This window comes from Osmia bicornis, chromosome 3 (genome assembly GCF_907164935.1).
Source record: "Osmia bicornis bicornis chromosome 3, iOsmBic2.1, whole genome shotgun sequence".
NCBI classification, from domain to species: Eukaryota; Metazoa; Arthropoda; class Insecta; order Hymenoptera; family Megachilidae; genus Osmia; species Osmia bicornis.
In genome coordinates this window covers 8,954,410-8,974,580 of record NC_060218.1, presented here as the reverse complement: position 1 = coordinate 8,974,580, position 20,171 = coordinate 8,954,410, and the positions used below count along the sequence as shown (strand labels likewise).

At 35.4% G+C, this 20,171-nt stretch overlaps 1 protein-coding gene and 1 long non-coding RNA gene across 4 annotated transcripts in view; one reads left to right on the top strand and one right to left on the bottom strand.

The window, feature by feature from the left end:
* Positions 1 to 20,171, bottom strand: part of LOC114872534 (protein GDAP2 homolog) — a 37,692-nt gene that overhangs the window by 11,211 nt on the left and 6,310 nt on the right. Inside the window, exons 1-7 of one of the 3 annotated variants that reach the window (XM_029179820.2) lie at positions 9,455 to 9,634; positions 9,158 to 9,346; positions 8,949 to 9,091; positions 8,737 to 8,869; positions 8,549 to 8,658; positions 8,222 to 8,461; positions 7,962 to 8,130 (exon numbers count right to left, since the gene is read on the bottom strand). In XM_029179820.2, the coding sequence (XP_029035653.2) occupies positions 7,962 to 8,130; positions 8,222 to 8,461; positions 8,549 to 8,658; positions 8,737 to 8,869; positions 8,949 to 9,091; positions 9,158 to 9,342 (980 nt within the window). In that variant the 5' untranslated portion in view covers positions 9,343 to 9,346; positions 9,455 to 9,634. Of the gene's footprint in view, positions 1 to 7,961; positions 8,131 to 8,221; positions 8,462 to 8,548; positions 8,659 to 8,736; positions 8,870 to 8,948; positions 9,092 to 9,157; positions 9,347 to 9,454; positions 9,635 to 20,171 lie in introns of those variants that run through there. The other 2 variants (XM_029179821.2, XM_029179819.2) reach the window with 2 other exon arrangements.
* On the top strand, positions 6,105 to 7,944 carry LOC114872539. The gene is made up of 2 exons (XR_003788777.2): positions 6,105 to 6,348; positions 6,417 to 7,944. It is a non-coding gene; the product is annotated as an uncharacterized LOC114872539 (long non-coding RNA).

The window sequence follows — 20,171 nt, the reverse complement described above, 5'->3', positions numbered from 1 at the left end:
TTCTCCGTTTCATCGTACATCGTTGAATAACGAAACCCGGTGATCTCACTTTACAACCAAGTACAATACGATATCAGTCCACGCACGTTTCACCGCAAGAAAACGAGGAATACTTCCTGAATACTTTGAAAATTCTACGAGAGATAAGATTATGCATGATAAAAGGAATGGAAAAGATGTGTACGAATTAGCAGGTTCGTTATGACATTCACCGCAGACTTTTCATATCTACGCAGATAAAATTAGAAAAGAAAGAAAACCTTCGGACCAATTCAAGTAATTCCGACTAACGAATGGGAGAATTTAATTAAAAAATTAATTTACAGTATCGTGTTATGCATTAGACACGGTCATATCTACTGCGCCAGTCGACGTTAATTAAGTAGAATAGGCAAAGAAATGAAACCTTCAGAAGTATTCAAACTGCATTAGTAATTGCAAACATGAAACGTCAATTAAGATAGATAAAGAAAGATAAGGAAAGTAAAGGAATCTACAGTACCGTTTAAATTACTTCGATAATTCCAAAAAATTACAAAGTGCATGTTTAATGTTTTGTACAATTTGTGTTATCGCGTTTCAAATGGTTGTTTCTATAATGTTAACCGAGGAAAAGAGCAATTCTACTATTGACTTTTTGGTCTGCTTACGTTTTCGACCTTTTTGCCAGGAGACTCGTTCAAGGTTTCAGCTGTGACCACACGCGAAAAACAATAGCCGCTTATTTTACTGCTGAAGCATTTTTAATAATCTATACAAGCTCGTTTTCATCGGTTATATTCATGGTCTTCGTTTATCTCGCGTTTGTTTATTGCAATTCGTAGCCGTTTCTTTAATTGTTACTCGCGTTACGAGAACGCTATTGTCTTTACAATGACAGCTTTTCACATGACGAGAAAAACTGTTCATCAAGTGGCAGCTTATTTGCGAATTTCATATCGAGGCTTTTCGTATAAATGGAAATTGAATCGATCAACTTTGCACAATTGAACAAAGTGCAATAATAATAGAGGATAAATATTATCAAAATATGCAATAAAGCTTAATATTGAAGAATTTGTTATTTTTGAAGCACATTTAATTAAAATTATTATTTTAAAAACGTATTTTGGAGTTTTGAATATATTTACAAAATAAATGGGTAGAAGAAATGGAAAGAAAGGTTAAAGCAGTAAAGGTTTCACCATAGATTCTTGAATATTTTAACATCTAAGTAGATACGGTAAACATTTATTCAGATGAAATATATACTTCCTGTTTTTGGAGAGTTATTATTATCAGGTTCAATTCATCCATCAACGAATATCATGAAAATTCATTGCAAAATTTCCTGCGAATTTAATATCGAAGTGCTTCGCTATTTTCCAGAGTTTCGAACGATTAATGAAATCGCTGCGTTCAATGATTTCACCAGCTTCAACGTAATTGCGATATGTCTAAGGCAGAGAGATTAACAAACACCTTCAACAATTTTATACTCGATTTCTGTTATCTATGATGCGAAGTAATTAAGTCAAACATTTGTAATTAGATAAGTAAAGAAACTGATTACAATAGAATTCCTTGGAAATTAATCAACTCCAGTTTTGGTAAATTTTATAAAATGTTATAAAATAATATTTGTAATATGAAATTAATTAGTAGCAAAGGTATTAATGAGTACAGCAATCTGTGAATAAATATTTACAAAAAAAGAAACAGAACAAAAATTTCTCGTGATTAAATGGAAAAATTGCAAATTATACACGGAAGTTCATTATTTAATCAATTTGTCAATTTATCAGTTTCTAAGCACTTCGATAATTTTATCAGTCTCGATCAAATTATTGATCGCAAACAACAAAACAAATTGCAAAGTAATTTTCGACAAAAATTTTTCACAGTTACAACCTCAATTTTCTTCGTTGGTTACAAAAATCTTTTCCACGTTCTTTTCGATAATAATCCATCCCCCCCACGATTGTAAATTGCATTTTCCGAGCGAATGAAAGGCGAAAAAGGTTTTCGTGAATGACGAAAGACACGCGGGTGGTGCGTCTCTGCGTGCTATCGACCAGCATCCACTCGAACGAGCTCGTGATTCGCTGGTTTCTCTTCGGGGACAACAGATCGGTCCTCGAAAAATCCGTTTTCTTGGACCGCCACCAAAGCAGCGTAGGCGAAGGGCGAGAAACAAAACTGGGCGTTGTACCAAAAATAATTGTTCCCGCGAATCGGAAAACGATTAAACCCGCAGACTCGTACAGAACCCCGGATTCAAACTACCCCAATCCTGAATCTCAACTTCCACACGAAACAATAAAAAAAAAAAGAAATTAAAACTAAAATTCAGACAGAGAACATTTACGTAACAACGAGCGGAATGAAAATAATGAAGAATCTTACGCACCGGTCTTCGTCCTCGGTCATATCCACCATGTCAATCATGACCATTCTGACAATGTACACCCTTTGTTCACAAAAAATATATCCCTGTGATAATTTTCTATCGAAAGGGAAGTCTTTATTCCTCGTGTTCCGGTTCGATCGACGAGCGAGTCCTTGCTTGTACCATCGGTCCTGAACCACTGATCGGAGAGTATCAAAGACGATCTTCGAAAACAGACACGAGATTTCGAAACAATCGAATAAATAAAACAAGAATCGTTGGTGCAGTGTAGTGTGAAAAAGTACACACCACGTATAAAGGAAGAAGAGGTTCGACGCACAACGAGCGTACGCGGCGAGTCGCAACACACTGAGCCGCCTGAACGAGGAAGACGAGGGTCTACGAGAGGCGAAACGACGTCGCGTCGGGACGCCGCGGCGCGTCTTCGTGGGCGCGTGCCTCCACTGCCGGCTGCGTCACGGCGCCTGCTCCGCTTAGGGTACTACGTGTTCGATGAGTAAAAAGCCAGACCAACGATAGAAATAGAGACGCGATTCGTGGATCGGTTATTACGTTTCCTTCCAACGCGCTGATTAATCAACCCTTTCATTAAGAATCTCTTTGCCTTAAGGTCGCTTAAAGGTGAAAGGGTTGGCCTAGGGTGGGTAAAATTATCCGGAACGTTCGTTTTGCATTTATAAAATTTAACGTATAATTAAAAAACATTGATAATGACATTTTTCCGAGTACCCAAGTGTAGGACACTAAATTGCACTCCACCCTAAGTAAGGGAAATTTAGCTTACTAAATATTATACAGAATAATTTTGAATTTACATAAAGTAGACGGAATTTGTTAAAATTAAACCGACTGGCTATTAAATGCCACAGAATTCTATAAACTAGAATTCGAAGTAGCCACTTTGTTTCACAACTGGTTGATTCTATGCAAGCATTGTTTCGACAGCTTAACGCCAAAATTGCGTTACGCTTTCGAATTTCTGGGTCGATTGCTTCTAAATGCACACCAGTTTCGACGAACGAAAGCTCGATCGACTGTTGTGGTCAATTATTATTTTAGATAATTCGATTGCAACAGTCAGCGAACAGGTTTGAAATCAATGCGTCATTAATATTCCTTTCTTCCATGCAACTGTTATGATAATTCTTTCGAGCAAAAATTTATATATATATAAAAGAAAAATGGAAAATTACAATCTGCTTCTTATTGATTGTCAATACAATTCAGTTGGTGTTTCGAGGAAAAGAAAAGAGGCCGTTCGATTTCTCAGAAAAGCTAGAAATACGCCAGGACTAATCAGATTTCAATGCTTTACCATATACGATTTGCTCTTTCTTCGAATTCATAACGAATGTTTTCAACTTCCTCCGGAAGTCGGAAGTGTAATTTTGGCAGTTCCTTGAGGCTGTTTTTGGATCCTACATTCCTACAACGTTCGACGTGCTTTTCCACATACGTTTGTTCTATTATTGTGAGATGGTAAGAGAGCCTTCAATTTCCGTGGAAAATCGGAGAAAAACACAGGGAAATTACGAATAAGATTTTTGCAGCTTTGATTTTCTAACTACTTGAATTTTAAATGAAATTTCCATGAAGGCGAGCGTAATGAAATTGCAATTTATCCGACGGTTAAGAGTGATTTTCTCAATCATGAATACACGGAGAACCTCGAAGGTTGCGTGTTCGGATATGTCCACGATTTCGCGGCCATGGCCTCGATTAAAATGGATCCAAGGCGTTCCTTCCACGAAATGTGTAATGAAAAGGCATTCCTTTGTCAAAATCGCGAATCGAAAACACGCATTGAAAATCATCGTTTCCTGTACTGAACACTCGAGTTCGATTTCCCGATTTCAGTCATAAAACAGGATTAATATTTCTCTGGTGTATCTCTATGCTCAATATACCCGGAAGCAGAAAGATGATATTGAAAATTTAATGTTTCTAACATATCTCGGTTATAAATGCAACAATTTTCACTCGTAGCGTTAACGGCGCCAGATGTTATGTGCACAACAGATGTCTAAACTGATGTTTACGATGGATTCTGGTAAAATAAACTAGTACGCATTTCCGGTTTGAAAACTTTTGAAGAACAGCCAGAACGCAGTTGTCAACATCAATAATTTAGACTATTGCAATGTGTTTCTGTATTTTTTGAAATTTCATCATTTGAAATATCGTGTCCTTCGTTACGTTAAATAACTAAATAATTTTTACAAATTAACTTCGTCACGTTCAGTCTAACTACCTCGTGATTAAGAAAGCTTTATCACGATAAAATTGACGACATCTTTGCGTAGGTAACTTCGAAACTTATCTTATTTAACGAACCGTCATTTTGTCGACCAAATGATTTATTCCGATGACGCGAAACGAGACGTTTCATATAATGGAACGCGTGAATTTTCGTGGAAATTGGGAAAGCTCGTCGATAACGATGAGTTGTTAACTATTTTTATAGAGACTGTAGTTATTTCTGGGCCACTGGAAACGTGATTACGAGTGTGGAAAGGTTACGAGGACATTTCCATCCAGACGGTATTATTGGCAAGGACCGTTTTATATAAAGATAGACAGTTTTTTCCTCTGCTAATGAACAGAGAAATATTTCATTGACTAATGAAGAATCCATCATCGCTTTTCAATTAAAATAATTATTCAATGAATTATACACTGATTCCAACCTTAGGAGAAAATAGAAGTAGTAAATTGGCAACTGCTCGACAATATCATTATTTTCATACAAAAATGGTAATGTAATAATACATTACTATTACAGGAATACTATTTGTACCTATGAAGGACTGTTTCTTCTTATCAGTGGTACACGAAGGCGAATGGAACGTTCAATTAGCGAATGTCGGTATCAAAGAAACCTATGCTTGATAAATAAAAAATGTTCCCATAAAAATTTATAACATCGTAGACGAAGTATGGAACAGACCAAACACTCGATGTTTCTTTTGTCTCATATTCGAGGGTCTCCAGAGACCCTTTACCAATTTAGTGTCACATCCTACTATATCGACTACGATTGGTTTTCTATCACAGCGCATTTGGTGGTAGGAATTAAAATTAAGAATAATTATCTTGTGAAATAAAAAAGGCAAAATTTCAAAACTAAAGAATTAAATAGAAATGAAAGTAATAAATCAATTTTGAAATCGAAAAGCGTTTGTAATCTCAATAACACAATAAATTTAAAATATAATAATTAAACATAGATTTGCAATATATCAACATGTGAAAGTTATAAAAAATAAATTTCAAGAGATATAATAATTCAGTTAAAAAATAACTGCAAAATTAAAATTAATTTCATTATTAAAAATATACAGGGTGATCCCCTCGCTAGTGGACTGAAAGGAAGTGCCGCCACACCAGTATGAATGGACCCAAGCCCTTTTCTGTCATCGAAACCTTTTCACGGACACAGCTACAGTACGCACCATCGTTAAAGAAAACGGCTTGGGTCCATTCATACTACATTGTGGCGGCATTTCCTTTCAGTCCACTAGCGAGAGGATCACCCTGTATATGTATAATTTATCATAATTAACCCATTTATACCGCAGTTCACCAGAGTCCATAACTGCGACGCGCAGGTTGGAAGATGGTGGGGGAACGCAGCGAGCTCTCTGCTAATCGCTTTCCACTTCGTTTGGGAATATCGCCAATCAGGGCGAAGATGCGTACTAAAGATGCGCAAAGAACGAAAACTGGTCTTTCGCAGTTATGGACTCTAGTGAACTGCGGTATACATCCGTAAGAGAAATATTCCGCACACGACGATCGTCAGCTATCACCAAGCGCGGACTATTCCGCGAGCCGCGACTTTCATTTATGCAGTTCGCTTTTCATTATCAATGTGCGAGCATCTTCTGACCTGTTTTCATTGCGTTCTTAACAAATTATACTGTTGTTAATTGTGTAGATTTTTCTAACTGTCGTTAAGAGTAAGTACTGTCAATTTAAATTCAAATTTAAAAAATAGCCTGATTCTATAATTTAAAATAAAATTTAGTTGCCCCAATGGATTCCAACTATTTTGACGATTCGGATTCAAGTGTGGAAATACGATATACCCGAAGACGTATCCGTCGTATTTCATCAAGCGATGACAGCGAAGATGAGCAACGGTGTCGGTTTTGTAAATAGAGACTTTGAATGGAAACAAGAAAATCGTACGCCGAATGTACATAATTTTTCAGCCGTGAGCGATGTCACGGCAAATATACAAGATCTAACGAGAAGGGAAATCTTTGAATTAGTTTTTAATGAAGAACTAGTTAGAAAAATAATCACGGAAACAAATAAATTGCTTCGATCTACAGCAGGGTCATATTTAGTCAGTTTTATCGCGACCGACGAGATGTGCGAATCAACCTGTCAAACATAAACCGATATGAGTCAATGATTGGATTATTGGAGCGTGTGTTCATCTATGTGTTACCTGAAGTGATACTTTTTAGATATTCTTTTAAGATTCTAGCTATGTTGTGTTTTAGAAAAGTTATAGTAATATAAGTAGCACTTAAAAAATTTTATTCAACTTTGTAATGTTGCATGGAGTGAACAAAATTTTTTTAATAAGTTATATTTATGCCAATCAAAAGCGACTACCTTTCTCTGTAAAATTAGTATCTGTTGATTGTTGTATGATTTTTTTTTTAATTATATATTATAAATTATATAAATTATAATAATAAATTAATTATATTTTCTGTTTCAAAATTTTATCGTTTAAATTGGTATTTTATGTTGTCCGTTTTGGGAGAATTTATGATTTTAGAGCGGGTCATTTTCGTAGCCACCTCCTCGTGGTGTGACCTGGTAATTGATATCGTTTTCTAAAAAGTCTTCAGAAAGTAATTTTTAAAAAGCGATATCAAGCTAAGTGTTACGATATTTAAATTTCTTATTTTCCAGCATTTATCTGTGCAATAATCTCTATTTTGCAAGCAAACACGAACACGACCTTCCCATAATATATGTTATATAATTTCCTCTCCATCCTATTTCATCCATGTACAATTAAAAAGAAATTCATTACTTCTTTCCCACGCTTCTATCTAATCATTCTCAATTAATTAGTCTGATTTAGTTCCTATACAATCGTTAGTTGAACAAAAATGAGGTTTTTCATGATGTCGGTATTTCAGATCGTGAGATGATTGTTCTGTTTTGCACCTCGTCCATAACGCAGATCGTAAAGTAACAAGTCAATGTGTCCTTCGCGAATAAAACAGAGCGTAATACTTGGTATAAACATTTGCAAGTAAAAATAAGCACCGTTTGTATTTGAATAGTCGGGAATAGCATCGTGACGCACGCGAGCTATGTTGAATTCGTATGAAATTGCATCTGTGGTATTGCGTGAATAGAATTTTGTGTACTTTCATGAAGCCAAATCTTCTGGCAAAAACATTTGCAAAATATTTCCGTTAACATAAACAAATAACGTTTCGTAATTTTTTGGTACTTTGTATTCTATATTAAAACTTTGTTGCCGCTGTGGTCATGATGTAAAATAAACATGATCTATAGAAATATTTTTAAGTAATCGTACCTTTCTTTCTGCTGCATTTGTTTTAACATTATATCCGCGAGTGGATCAGCAGGTGGTCTCTCCCCAAGGAGTCTCTGCCGATCCAAGTCACCCTGCATTTGCGCAAACGCATGTTCGCCAATATTTACGGATGTCTCTAATTGCGCGGACAATTCTACATTTTCATCACCTGTAACATTATAATATACTTTTGATATTAATAGTTGAAAAAAATAAAAGAACCGATACCCCTCCTTTCCGATATCGTCTAATTCATTTACCGTGTAAAGCATGTTGTGGATTGTCAATGATCCTGATCTGTCGGTCAGGAAGTAAAGGTTCCCCATCCATACCACCTATGTCGTTCGGTAGTTGCCAACAAGCATTGTCTTGTTCGGCTAAGTTTCTTGGGAAATAGAGTGGAAGGAGAACTTCATATATTCCAAGATCGCATGGTTCCAGAACAAATACAATGCATGTTATAGAATCACCGTATTGCTCTAAAAATCTTCTTACTGTTCCTATTAAATCAAACAGCAAACAATTAATGCTTAATTTTAAAACGTAATAGTCAATGGTTTGCATAATATTAAATAACGTCTACTTACTAAGCGCAATATGCGCTCCCGCATCGGGAGGATAATTTCTTTGTACTGAATTAATTACGGGTAACGCAATCGTACGTAATCCAAGCTCTCTTGCTTTCTGCAAAACATTTCTACCAAAAAAAAGATTATTTGTCATCTTCCATATTCTTGTTTATCTTTTATGTATTTTAAATATTGTTCACATTTACCTATAGCAGCAATGTAATGTATTTTGGGCTGCTGTTTGGTATTTCACATTATAAACTGGCCCAACAGTATGAATAATAAAACGTGCAGGCAATCCGTGGCCTTGTGTTACTCTGACTTCACCAGTTTTACATTCTGAAAATGTACACATGAGTCATTATAGTATAATAAAATAAAGCAATAAGTGGTTATAGCTTTTGAACAAAGTCAATACCTTTTACTTCATTAAATATTTCCATCTTAAGTGCTGAACCAGCCCGAGCAAATATTCTTTGGCACATAGGACTATTATCATCCATTGTTTCGTTGGTAGAATTTACCACTGCATCCACTTGTAGAACAGAAACATCTTCCGTCCTGGAATATGATTTTTAATAGCATCTTATAGAAATGAATTCTTTATTCTTCTTACTGGAGACTTACCATAGCGCAATTTTACTGTTAATCGCTGGTTGGCATGGAAAGGGACTTATAGTATGATGTGTGGGTTCTCCGATTGAATTGGAGTAGTCTGTGAATCGATGATGGACGGGGAAGTCGGACCATTTTTTCAATGCGCCCGTCTCCACCACGTCTAGGGCAACACCCAAAGGTTCCATGAGCCTCATTCAGCTAAAACAAAAATTTTAATATTATAATCAATTAGTAAACGTAAAACTTTCTTTCGATCATTCTACTGTACATAATAATTGTGTTTGTGTTACATGAAGAACACCTAACCTCACTTTTCTGTCAACTGAGGTTTAAAACGATTTTGTACGAATCTTCCATGTATGTTTTAATACATTCACGGTTTCTTTTATCTCTTTTTTTAATATCTTCCCACATCCTTTACCATCAAACACTAAATTTACTTCGTTACGCGAGCACCAGGCCCTCCGAGCACGCGAAATATCACGTTGACAATTAGCGCGCAGGCGCAACACTGACGTATGAATGTCCCGAAATTTAAACTGTTTCAAATTCCACGTGCTCTATCGCTCTATTGAAATGGTCATACAGAAGACGCAAACATCGTATATTTAAGAAATATGATAAACAAAATGTGTAATATAACGATAGGAGGAAATAATGAATCCACAGAAATTTTATTGAATTCATATAATTATAAAATTTCAGAGAAAATTAGGAATAACAAAGTTGGTTCAAGTTGGTGACGAAATAGTTGCTGACGCACGGACTATACTCCGATATCATAGAAACCTAAAAATGAACAGTGCACTCGATAAAAATCTGGGACACACCCCGAGCTAACGGGGACAACAAGCAACCAAGGACGTAACCCCGATCGGAAGTTTCGAAAAACAACTTAATTCGTGGACGACCGGGTTGTTCTGCGCGCATTCAGTCACGTGCCGTCCGTTCATGGTGGTGTCTCTTTTCGATCAACGTGCAAGGAATCCGTGGGGGGTTCGTGTAGGACACAGAATGTAGGCTTCCCTAATGGCAAGGAGACAGAGACTGGCGCCGTCTGTCCGGCCGCGGAACTTATATCCTGGCAGCCCCATAAAGAACAAGATCATCGACCTCCTTGTGTTAGTGGGTCTCTGCAATCCCTTTCAGAGACGAGTCTGTTCAACCACCTGAGGTTCCGAGGTGTTCGCATCGTGGAAAAGAGAGAATTACGTCAATCGATTTATAGCAACCACCTAAGATAAGATTGGAAAAATAGAGAACTCTTCAGAAAGAAATCACTTAAGCTCAGTGAATTTCAAATTAAACTTTCATCGATTTCTTTATAAGAAAAAGAAAAAGAGAAAATTACAAAAATTAAGTTCTTAGAATTTAATAGTTGCAAATATTAATCATTTGCACTCGAGAGTTTATTTTTTAGTCAAAAAGCTTTGAATTGTTATTTTTTTACTCCCTTCGATTGCAAAGGGTTAAATTATACGAATATTCGAGGCGAGAGGTATGGAGGATTCGAAGGCAATGAACGAGAAAAATTTGTATTCCGAATGCGAATGTTCAGCGAGACTCGTTTTACATCGATATTGCTCTTTCTCTATCCAGTGCTCGAAGCTTCTTTCCATTGCGAAAGAAACTCGAGATATTATTTGCATAAGTCTGTTTGTCAACCGATGTTACATCACTTATCGCTGAAAATAGATATATCCACGGTAAAAAAATTAAAAAAATAAAATATAATTCTGACGTTGACCATTTGAATCAAGAGAGACAGGAGAAACTGGGATAGCTCGATTGAACAATGTTGTTTAAATAGCGTTCTTATCAGCGAACATTTTGTCGATGAGCAATGGAAAATTGCACAATGGAACGAATTAGCATTTTTACGACTCTGTAACCGTTCAAGCTATAAACCTTGGCGAATGTGGAACAGAATGCTCATCGATCGTCTAAATGAATTCTGATGTTTACCCTGCAAAGTTCTTAGTACGAGCGCGCCCGTTAAGAACACATCCGGCCTAATCGATTTTAAAGGGAAACATTGTCTCGATGATCGAACTGTAAAGTTTCAAGGGTCATGGCCATTTATTTAAGATATTCCTGTACCACAAATCACTGCTCAATATTTAACAGGATGTCTTTCAGTGAAAATAAAACTTTCAATATTTCATCGATTCACCCTCTATAATTTGACAAACGTTGGATTCATTACATCATACATTTCTCGTTAATTAACGATCCATCTGCAGCTACATTAATTATCAGAAGGAATACTTTTCTCGAGAGAAAAAAAAAGAAAAAGCGCTACAGCTTTTTGAGCATCGAACGTGGGAGTTTCGGTGTCCCAGTTCTTCCAAAGTTTTAAATTGAATTCAGCCTCGTTAAAGAGAGCAAAAGGTCACTGAAGTTTGCTAAAACATCGTTCAACGTAACAGTGTACATCTTCCAGGATTATTTAATCATCGAACTGCTTGCAATACAAAAGTTCACATCGGCGTTTGATGTAATTTAATAAGCGACAACATTTTCTAACACGTTTGGCATAGTTTTCTTAATTGAATTGTTACTGAAAAAATTCTTAAGAGCTTTAAAAAAGTTAAAAATCTTCGAAATATCGTTTCAACCTAAAGTTCAATCACAAAAGGGTTAATGTTTCGATCTATTCCAAGCACAAAGGTAAAAGGAGTAGAGTTAATCGACCGTGTCACAGGGCCCTCCACTTTTAACGCTATCGTCCTTGAAGCTGTATTCAAAATTGACCCTCAACTTTAAACTCGAAAGCCCTTCAACCCATTTTCTCCTTATTCGTGCAAACTTTTTGTCTATTTAAATCTTATCTATCGTTTTCTGCCAATGGAAACCCTATTTTTATTCTACAATTTGTCGGAGGGTCGAACGAACATGGATGAACTTTCGGTCGCTTTATCCTGTCTGAAAAAGTTCTTCTTTTTCAGAGACCAAGAACTTTCCTTCATGTTTCTACTTATCCTCCCTCGGGAATCTATTTCTACGGATTTTATCTATCCCTAACGAAAGATAAAGCTATCTCTCCGTGACCTATATCGAGCGATAATCGACGGAATCCCTTTTCTCGCGAGGAACATTAAGGAGATATGTATTCCCATTTGGAAGAGTATATTTTAGTTACTTTTGGATCTCAAAATTAATGGACGAAGGAGTTTGATAGTACGATGAATTTTCATAAGAATTCTGTGATTTTTTATATAAAAATTGAAAGCAGAGATTTTCCCAATTAATTTCCAGTATTCGCACAACCCACCATGAAATTCAATAGGAATCAATAGGAATACATATAAGCACGTTAGCGTTGCATAAACAGGAGAAATCGTAAATGCAAGTTTACACCAATTCGGTGGAGCGCGATATGCATAGTCGTCCCATTAATATTCCTCCTATAAACGTGTTTCTCGATTCGCGTAATTGTTGTTGGATGTATGTACGCTAATTATTACATTCGATTACTACGAAGAATCAAGATTTCTTCATTCATCCTTAAAAAATATGAAAAATTTCTAACCGAAATCGAAATTTAATAATTGTCAAGTTAATAAATTTGCTCAATAATTCTGAGCTTCATGCAACCATAAATCTTCTGCGAAAAGGAAGTATAATACGTTTGCCTGTTTCTTCCTCGAACGGAAGTTAACATTGAGACCCACATAGTATCTTATTGATCGTGCCATTTATCTGAAACTTTGCATTCGCTGAGCCTTATTTGCTTGTTTCTAAACGAATAGTTGAAGACCAAATAAAATGTGCTATAGAAATTTTTCCTATGTCAATCGTTTCTATTGCTTATGATATTAAATTAAAAAAAAAAAAGAAAAGAAACTTGAAAATTCAGGGTATTATCAGTTGACAATTTCAAAAATTGCCAATAATCGAAGGTATGAATGACGTATTTAAAAAGAAGTGGCTCGTTTCTTGGTTAATTTTCACGGTTGCATTGGTCCGAATTATAAATAGGCAAAGGACTTGATCGAGCAACGGTGTTAAAGCAATCATGGGACACGTTTGAACGCGACACTATGGAATCGTGACCCGTCGGTGACCCACCAAAGGGGTAATTGAATGTGTTAAGCGCGGCAGACGAATGCACCGAAGAAGCCTTTTCGATATGCGCCGTTCTGTAACGCGGGGCTTCCAAACAAATCCTTTGTGACCGGCTATTTCCGTCGATCAAGCGAAAACAGCTAGCTAGAAACAGGAGGTAAAAAAAAAAAAAGTCAAGGGAAAGAGAATCTCTGGATTTCGCTCCACTTGGCCCGTTAATTGCGTTACAAAAATATGAAGCAATATTTCAGAGAAATTGAACGATGTTCGGTACTAATTTCTATCTTTAAAACATTCAATTTATCGTATAAAAAGACAATTTTTACCATCGAGGATTACTTTCAAAGGAAGCTGAATTTTAAGCACGAATTTAATCAGTCGATTAATTATACCCCACTCGGGTTTACAAGAATTTAAATCGCCTCGAAATCCACTGAATTCGCCTGGGTTTTGTAAAACCTCGGTTTCATTTAATTTCACTTACCACACCGGTGGAATATTCCTAAAACTTATCGAAAGGTGTCAAGCATTGATGAACGCTTATCACTCGAAGGTACGGTCGTATCCGGTTAACAATCAGCGATTATCTGATTCGAAAACGTTTGTATTATGATAAAAACCGAGCAAGCATATATATTTTCTTAGTATTTTATCGTCGGGTGTATAATGCTCGGCGTAAATCGTTAGAGAAACCTGAGATCTAATATAATAAATTGAAAAATTAAATTTTAAACATTTGACATCACAAATATAATATTTTAAAAATTGATTATTATATTAATTTCGTAAGGAGTGTTCGAAATAATTAAAATTATTTAACGTCAATCATAGTTCAACAAATCAATAATTCATGACGATGAACTTGTAATAGCTGTAGATTGATTATCAATCAAATATCAATGAATAGCCGTTGTTATCTGCGAAAGAACGTGTTGACGACGGTTAGAAGCATCGATAAGCTACTCGACTTTTAATGACTTCGAGCTGTTCGTTCGTTAATTGCGCTGAATTTCGAACAATCGAGGTTTATTTCGGGAAACACGCGGATTATGCTCAATTAAACGAGGTGCGAACTTTTGTTTGATAAATTTTTTATCGATGAAATCACACGAATGATGTTTTTACCATCCACTGTGTATTCTCACAAATTATTGTTTCAACAACTGTGTCATTGGAATCTTTCGTTCAGTCCAAATAAATATTCAATTGTATCGATAATTCGATAAACTTTTACATATAAAAAATTTAATGCAATTTAATTTGATCGAAATTCTGATTTATTATAAACAATTATTATAGTATATCAATCTAATAATCTAAATTTTAATAATATCAGAATGATAAACACGTATGAATCACAAAATAATTCTCTTAATTAATCTTAATTAAATATGTATGACAGTATAGTAAAGATAAACTAGTTTGACTTATAATTATCTTAAGTGATGATATTTGCCTACATTTTTATGTATCATTTTATCATCAATCCACTTAGTAGTATCTCTTACAATTCTTAATTTCTTTATTGTCTTAACACCAACATAACACAAGAAATCTGGAATCTTGTGCCTTAGCTTGTTAAGCCATTTAGCCATTGATTTTTGTACATGTAACGAATAAGAAAAAGATTTCTTAACACGACAGCATCTACGAAGGTTACGTATTACAGTATTATATAACATCATTATATGTATAAGAGACAATGATTTAGCTGCTTAATACGATTACATCGGTTTTCTTAATGCTGAATCATCGTTTTTTTTTAAATGTTCAATACTTTCATTCAATTAGCACCGTTAGACCTTTGGCAATGGTTCAATTAACATCAAGCCTTTGGACTTGGAACAAATTAATGGAACCCTGCTGTTTTATGTGACTTACAATTTTTATCTCAAATATGTCAAATTGTTGAAAGAATGTTAATCCTGAATGGTATTACAATGTTTTTAGAAGATTATGAAAATTTGTTAATGGATACTCAGGTACTCCAATTGCTTACAAGGTTGCAGAGGGATTAATGAATTCGAGGCTTGGAACGCACCTTGTCTCCTAATAAACCACGATCGTCAAAGAATTTCGCGTTGACACAAGAAAAGAAGGGGATAATAGAATTAAACGTTGGATTCGTCATCAGATAAGACTTTTGATAAGATTACTGTAAAAACGATACTTCATACTGTGCACATTTTGCAGTTTTTCTACTATGTAGCTTCTCTCATTGTACATACCTTAGTATCACATTTGTATCTTTAGTTGGAAATGACAATTTTTTAAGTCATTTATGAGCTGGAATTGTTGTATTGGTCACTAGAAGGACTTTGTCTAATTATTCATTTATGTATATAAACATGTTGCGTATAGAGATTAGATCAAATTCAATTCTAATACAATAATTTTCCTCTGTGGGATTTGCATATCATTCATAAGAATCTTTCTTTCACAACATGATCATTTAATTAACAATTGAATTATTGTTTGCACGCATTGTATCACGTTCAAAAACGAACTAAAACTTGAATTAATTAATTAAAAGAGATATAATATAGTATTGAAACGATGTATGAAATGTAGCTTTAAAATGATTCTGGACCTTGATGAATACTAATTGAGTATTCGATAAGACTGACACTACAGTTGGCTATTTTAAATAATCATCCTTTGTGTGAAGAAGTTTCCACTGATGAGTGGAATTTTTAATGCAATATTCAGATATTTTCTCTACTTTTTTTAGCATTCTCTTAGGAATTTTTCAAGAACTAAAATTATGTCAAAAACCGTCAGTGACTCTAAGTTATTTGATTACCTTCGAGTGCAAATTTTAGAATACAAATCACCCAGTTCAAATATATGATTCACTACACACCACCATTTTAATCTAATTTCAAATTTGTGTTATCTGAATAAGTCACTCGATTGGCATTGGTAATTAAGAGTCGATAGATCTGACGATTGTTCGTGGCAAAAACGAATTTCGATGAACGTGAAAGAGGCCACGGGCTCGATTCTGAACTATCAGAGGAATCGCGGAATTCTCGTAACCACTTAACGTCGTCATCAATTATTTTCGACCTTTCATCGAGATGTTCAATCTCGAAAATGGTGTATAAAAGTAATAGTCACTGCTCGTGACGCAATCAAACGAATATCTTTGAAGTCATCTTCAATATTTATCGACTAATGCATTTCAGACGATTCCCATCAAAGATACAGAAAATAAAAAGGAATCAATAATAAAATATTTGCAATTTACTTGAATATTGGTAATTACACTACTAATAATTTTCTATTACTAATAGCAGATGTTTCAATTTTCCATATTGTAATTGTAATGTCCTCAAAATGGAACCTTAATACTTTCAAGAATTAATAATTAATTAAATTTCCCAAAAATGTAATCCCAATATAACAAAATAATAATTTGCAACAATCTACTTTGATCTCTCAAATAGTTTTCATTGTCCATCAGTTCAAAGCGTTCAGTATCGTCACGTCACAGATCGCTGTTGAAGAATTTCCCAGATCAAAGATCCGTTTTCATTGCGCAAACAAAGATGGCAAAAATAGCGGAAAAAGTAAACTGGGGCTCGTTTCAATGTTTGTTCATTAGACACGTGCGATGCTACATGCTTCTGCGTATCAAATATGTTAAACGAAAGCAAATCGATTTTTCGAACAAGATATTTTTGTGAAACTCACGATCGAATCGAACGTTTACAATACCCGATGACGTAAGTTTCGATCATTTACAATGACGTTACCAGTTTACGTCAACTTCCACAAAGCGCAGCAATTCCAGCAACTGCTCTTCGCAACGTACAATGAAGCGGAAAGAGCCGATTCCCCGTAGGAAAACAGCCGGGGATTAGCAGGTTCGAGTATTTCGAATGAGTTATAGCCCGTAATCCGTTGGTGATAACGATCGTTTGTTTCTTTGCGACGAGTCGGTGATATTTTTTAAAAGAAAAGTCATCATGCAACAGAGACAACGACGCAGTTAAACGATCTGCTTAACGATCAACGGGATGATTCATTCTTTGTTGGATAAGAAAAGAGCATTATGATGGAGAAACAGCTGCATATAGTGATTATTACTCGTGTTTTGTGATCACTGTATTTTTTTCAGTGACTTGATTGATAATGATACTATTTTTATTTTACGTTCAATTGAATTTTCTTTGTTTTTGGCAATGTGCGTTGATTCTTATTTAGATAAAAAGTGGAAAAAATTAATTTCTCTTCTTTTAAATCAGAATAATTTACTTTATAGTAGTTGAATAAGAAAAATAATAAATAGTTTTTCAACAAAAGCATTCGGTATGAAGGTAAATTGCATGTGGAATAGAAATGCAGAAGAGTAATTATAATAATTAGGTATTATGAAAATGATTGACAGCAACGTAAAGAAATAAATATTCTACATTCTACGAGAACAGTTCAGTGCACTGCTAATCTAATGAAACGACTGGTAAGTTGGTTGAATGGTTCGTAGTTTCCGTGTCAAGATAAACACCATTTCCTGTATCGGGCTTCTCACGGATTTCATTGTTGCAAAATGTTTGCAGTATATCGTACTGCACGATTGCTGTTCTCAATGGAACTTCGATTCTTCTCTAAGCAACTACAATGGATTTCATTTCGTAATCCTTTTTCAATCGTGTTCGTTTGTTCGTCAATGAAAGAACGATACCTATACTAAATTACGTTAGTCATTGATACAACAATGATAGTGATTAGTCCTACAATTAATAACACAGGATGTAAGAAAAATAATGTACTAATGACGTGCACAATCTGAAGTAATATCTTATAATTTTATTTAAAAAATGAAAAAAGAAGAAAAAGTAATTAATGGTGCTGGTGGGAACTTGTTAAAAAACTAACTTTTAATGTCTTTAATAATCCATATTATAGTGCCATACTATGATGTTCATCGTGTTAATTTCAGACTTTCCTTCTACGAACAAATACATTTACGATAAAAAATTCAAGTGTTATAGTCGTTCAAAATTTCTCCACCTGAATACGAGTTCGCATTAAAGTGTAAAATCAACGATTTGTTATAAACAACGATGGATTTCATTTCATTGCCATTAATTCCACGGTACACGAGACCGATGATAAGTTTTTAAGACTCCAATTGCTCTGGCTTATCGATATTATCCTTATCATAACGATTCGAAAGCTTTCTGCTGCATGAACAGCAACAACAAGGAATCTGGAAAAAGGCAAGGCTCGAACAAACTGGCTGTCTAGAAAGAACGAAGGGAATTTGAATAATTTATGCCCCGGTGAGAAACGTCGAAACGAGAATTAACATGAGAAAAAGGATGAAGAAGAGAAAAGTTTTCCGGCACCGAGGATTTTAGGCGGAGATTCGAGAAAACGGGTCGAAATATTGCACAACCTCTCGTCGAGTACTACTTCCACGCTAATTTACATTCAGCTTTTAAATTAATTTCTATTTTTATCTCGGATGCAGTCGGTCGACGGGTACTGATGAATAGAGTTGTTCTGACAGTTCGAGTTAACCTTTTGCCTGTTTTACGAGTGGCTTTGTATGTATATTTAGAGAAGTATAGATCCGTGCGTCGCCGACTCTCCAGACAGATTCTTGGAATACAAGCAAGTAAAATCTCTTTCTTCAACAAAGATTCTAACTACAATTATTGCTGCACAAAGCAATTTCCCAGCTAACTAGAAATAATAATGCCACTACCCCGAAGATTAGCTAGAAAAAAAAAAGAAAAAGAAAACACCTACGTCTAATTGATTTCCGTAGTGTGGCGAAGAAACAAGTAAATCATAATTACAGCTTAGTTAACCTCGGCTCAGCTCGTTACTCGTTCACCCGCTGAAATTAACCAGAATTTAAAGGCAAACAAAACCAGAAAAAAAATGGCTCATTAATAAACTGTGCGCGATAAATTCAACCCCCCTTTCCTTCATCTTCTGTATGGCTCCTGCTGAAATATTCCAGCTTGCGAAAGGTTTTTTTATTTTTCATTATTCGCGAGCCTGCCGCTTCAACGTGGCTGACGATAATTAAAAAATTCAATTTCGCGTGCTAACGCCATCCCACGAAATTCCGGCTGGTCGTAACATGGACCGAAAAAAAAGAGAAAAAAATCGAGAAAAACGACCGAAAAGAGGATGAGATTTTCGCGTGCCTCTTCTACGCGAATGCTAGAAGATTGCAGAGGCAGCTGTTCGAAAGTTGAAGCACCGTTTTCGAGGATCCTCTCGAGTTACCAGAGAAAATGTCGTTGCAACAACAGCTCTCGCTAATTAGAGTACAATCAGCGAGACACTTGCTAGAAACACCTTCGTGTTTTTGGTGCACTTTCAACTGGAGGTTCTTTAAAACGTTTGGAGATGGAATAAAACTCTTCAAGTTCTTTTCTTTTTTTCACTTCTATAATATCGTAGGAAGTTAATCCTTTCACTATTATGGACAACGTAAGATTATTCGACAAATGCATCGAGAACGCAATAAATTGACAAAGAAAGGTGAGATTGCAAATAAAAAATGGGAAACAGAAGATCGCGTTTCCTTTGTGATTCTTCTACGTTCCCTCTTCAAGATCCTAGCGATGCTTTTCATTTCGTGTTCATGCGAGAAACGACCGTAAAATGAATCGTCGTACTTCACCGCGCGTTCCTCGTAAAACTAAACTATTCCGTTAGCCGTGAAATGTTTACTCCATAAATCATATTTCCAATTGCTCCGTGAGAAAATAAACGCGCCGATACACCTAGTCGTTTAAACAACAATTCCATTCGGTATTTGCCTTCCCGTTATCCATGTAACCTAATTACAAGGTAAATTCGCTGTAATTATCGATCTCATTGAACGCGATTTCATACAACTTCGAATCCTTGTTTGTCAACAAATTAATTACAAATCAATCAATGCGATTGCGTAGAATCAATGCCAATGAACAATCTTCAGTCACGA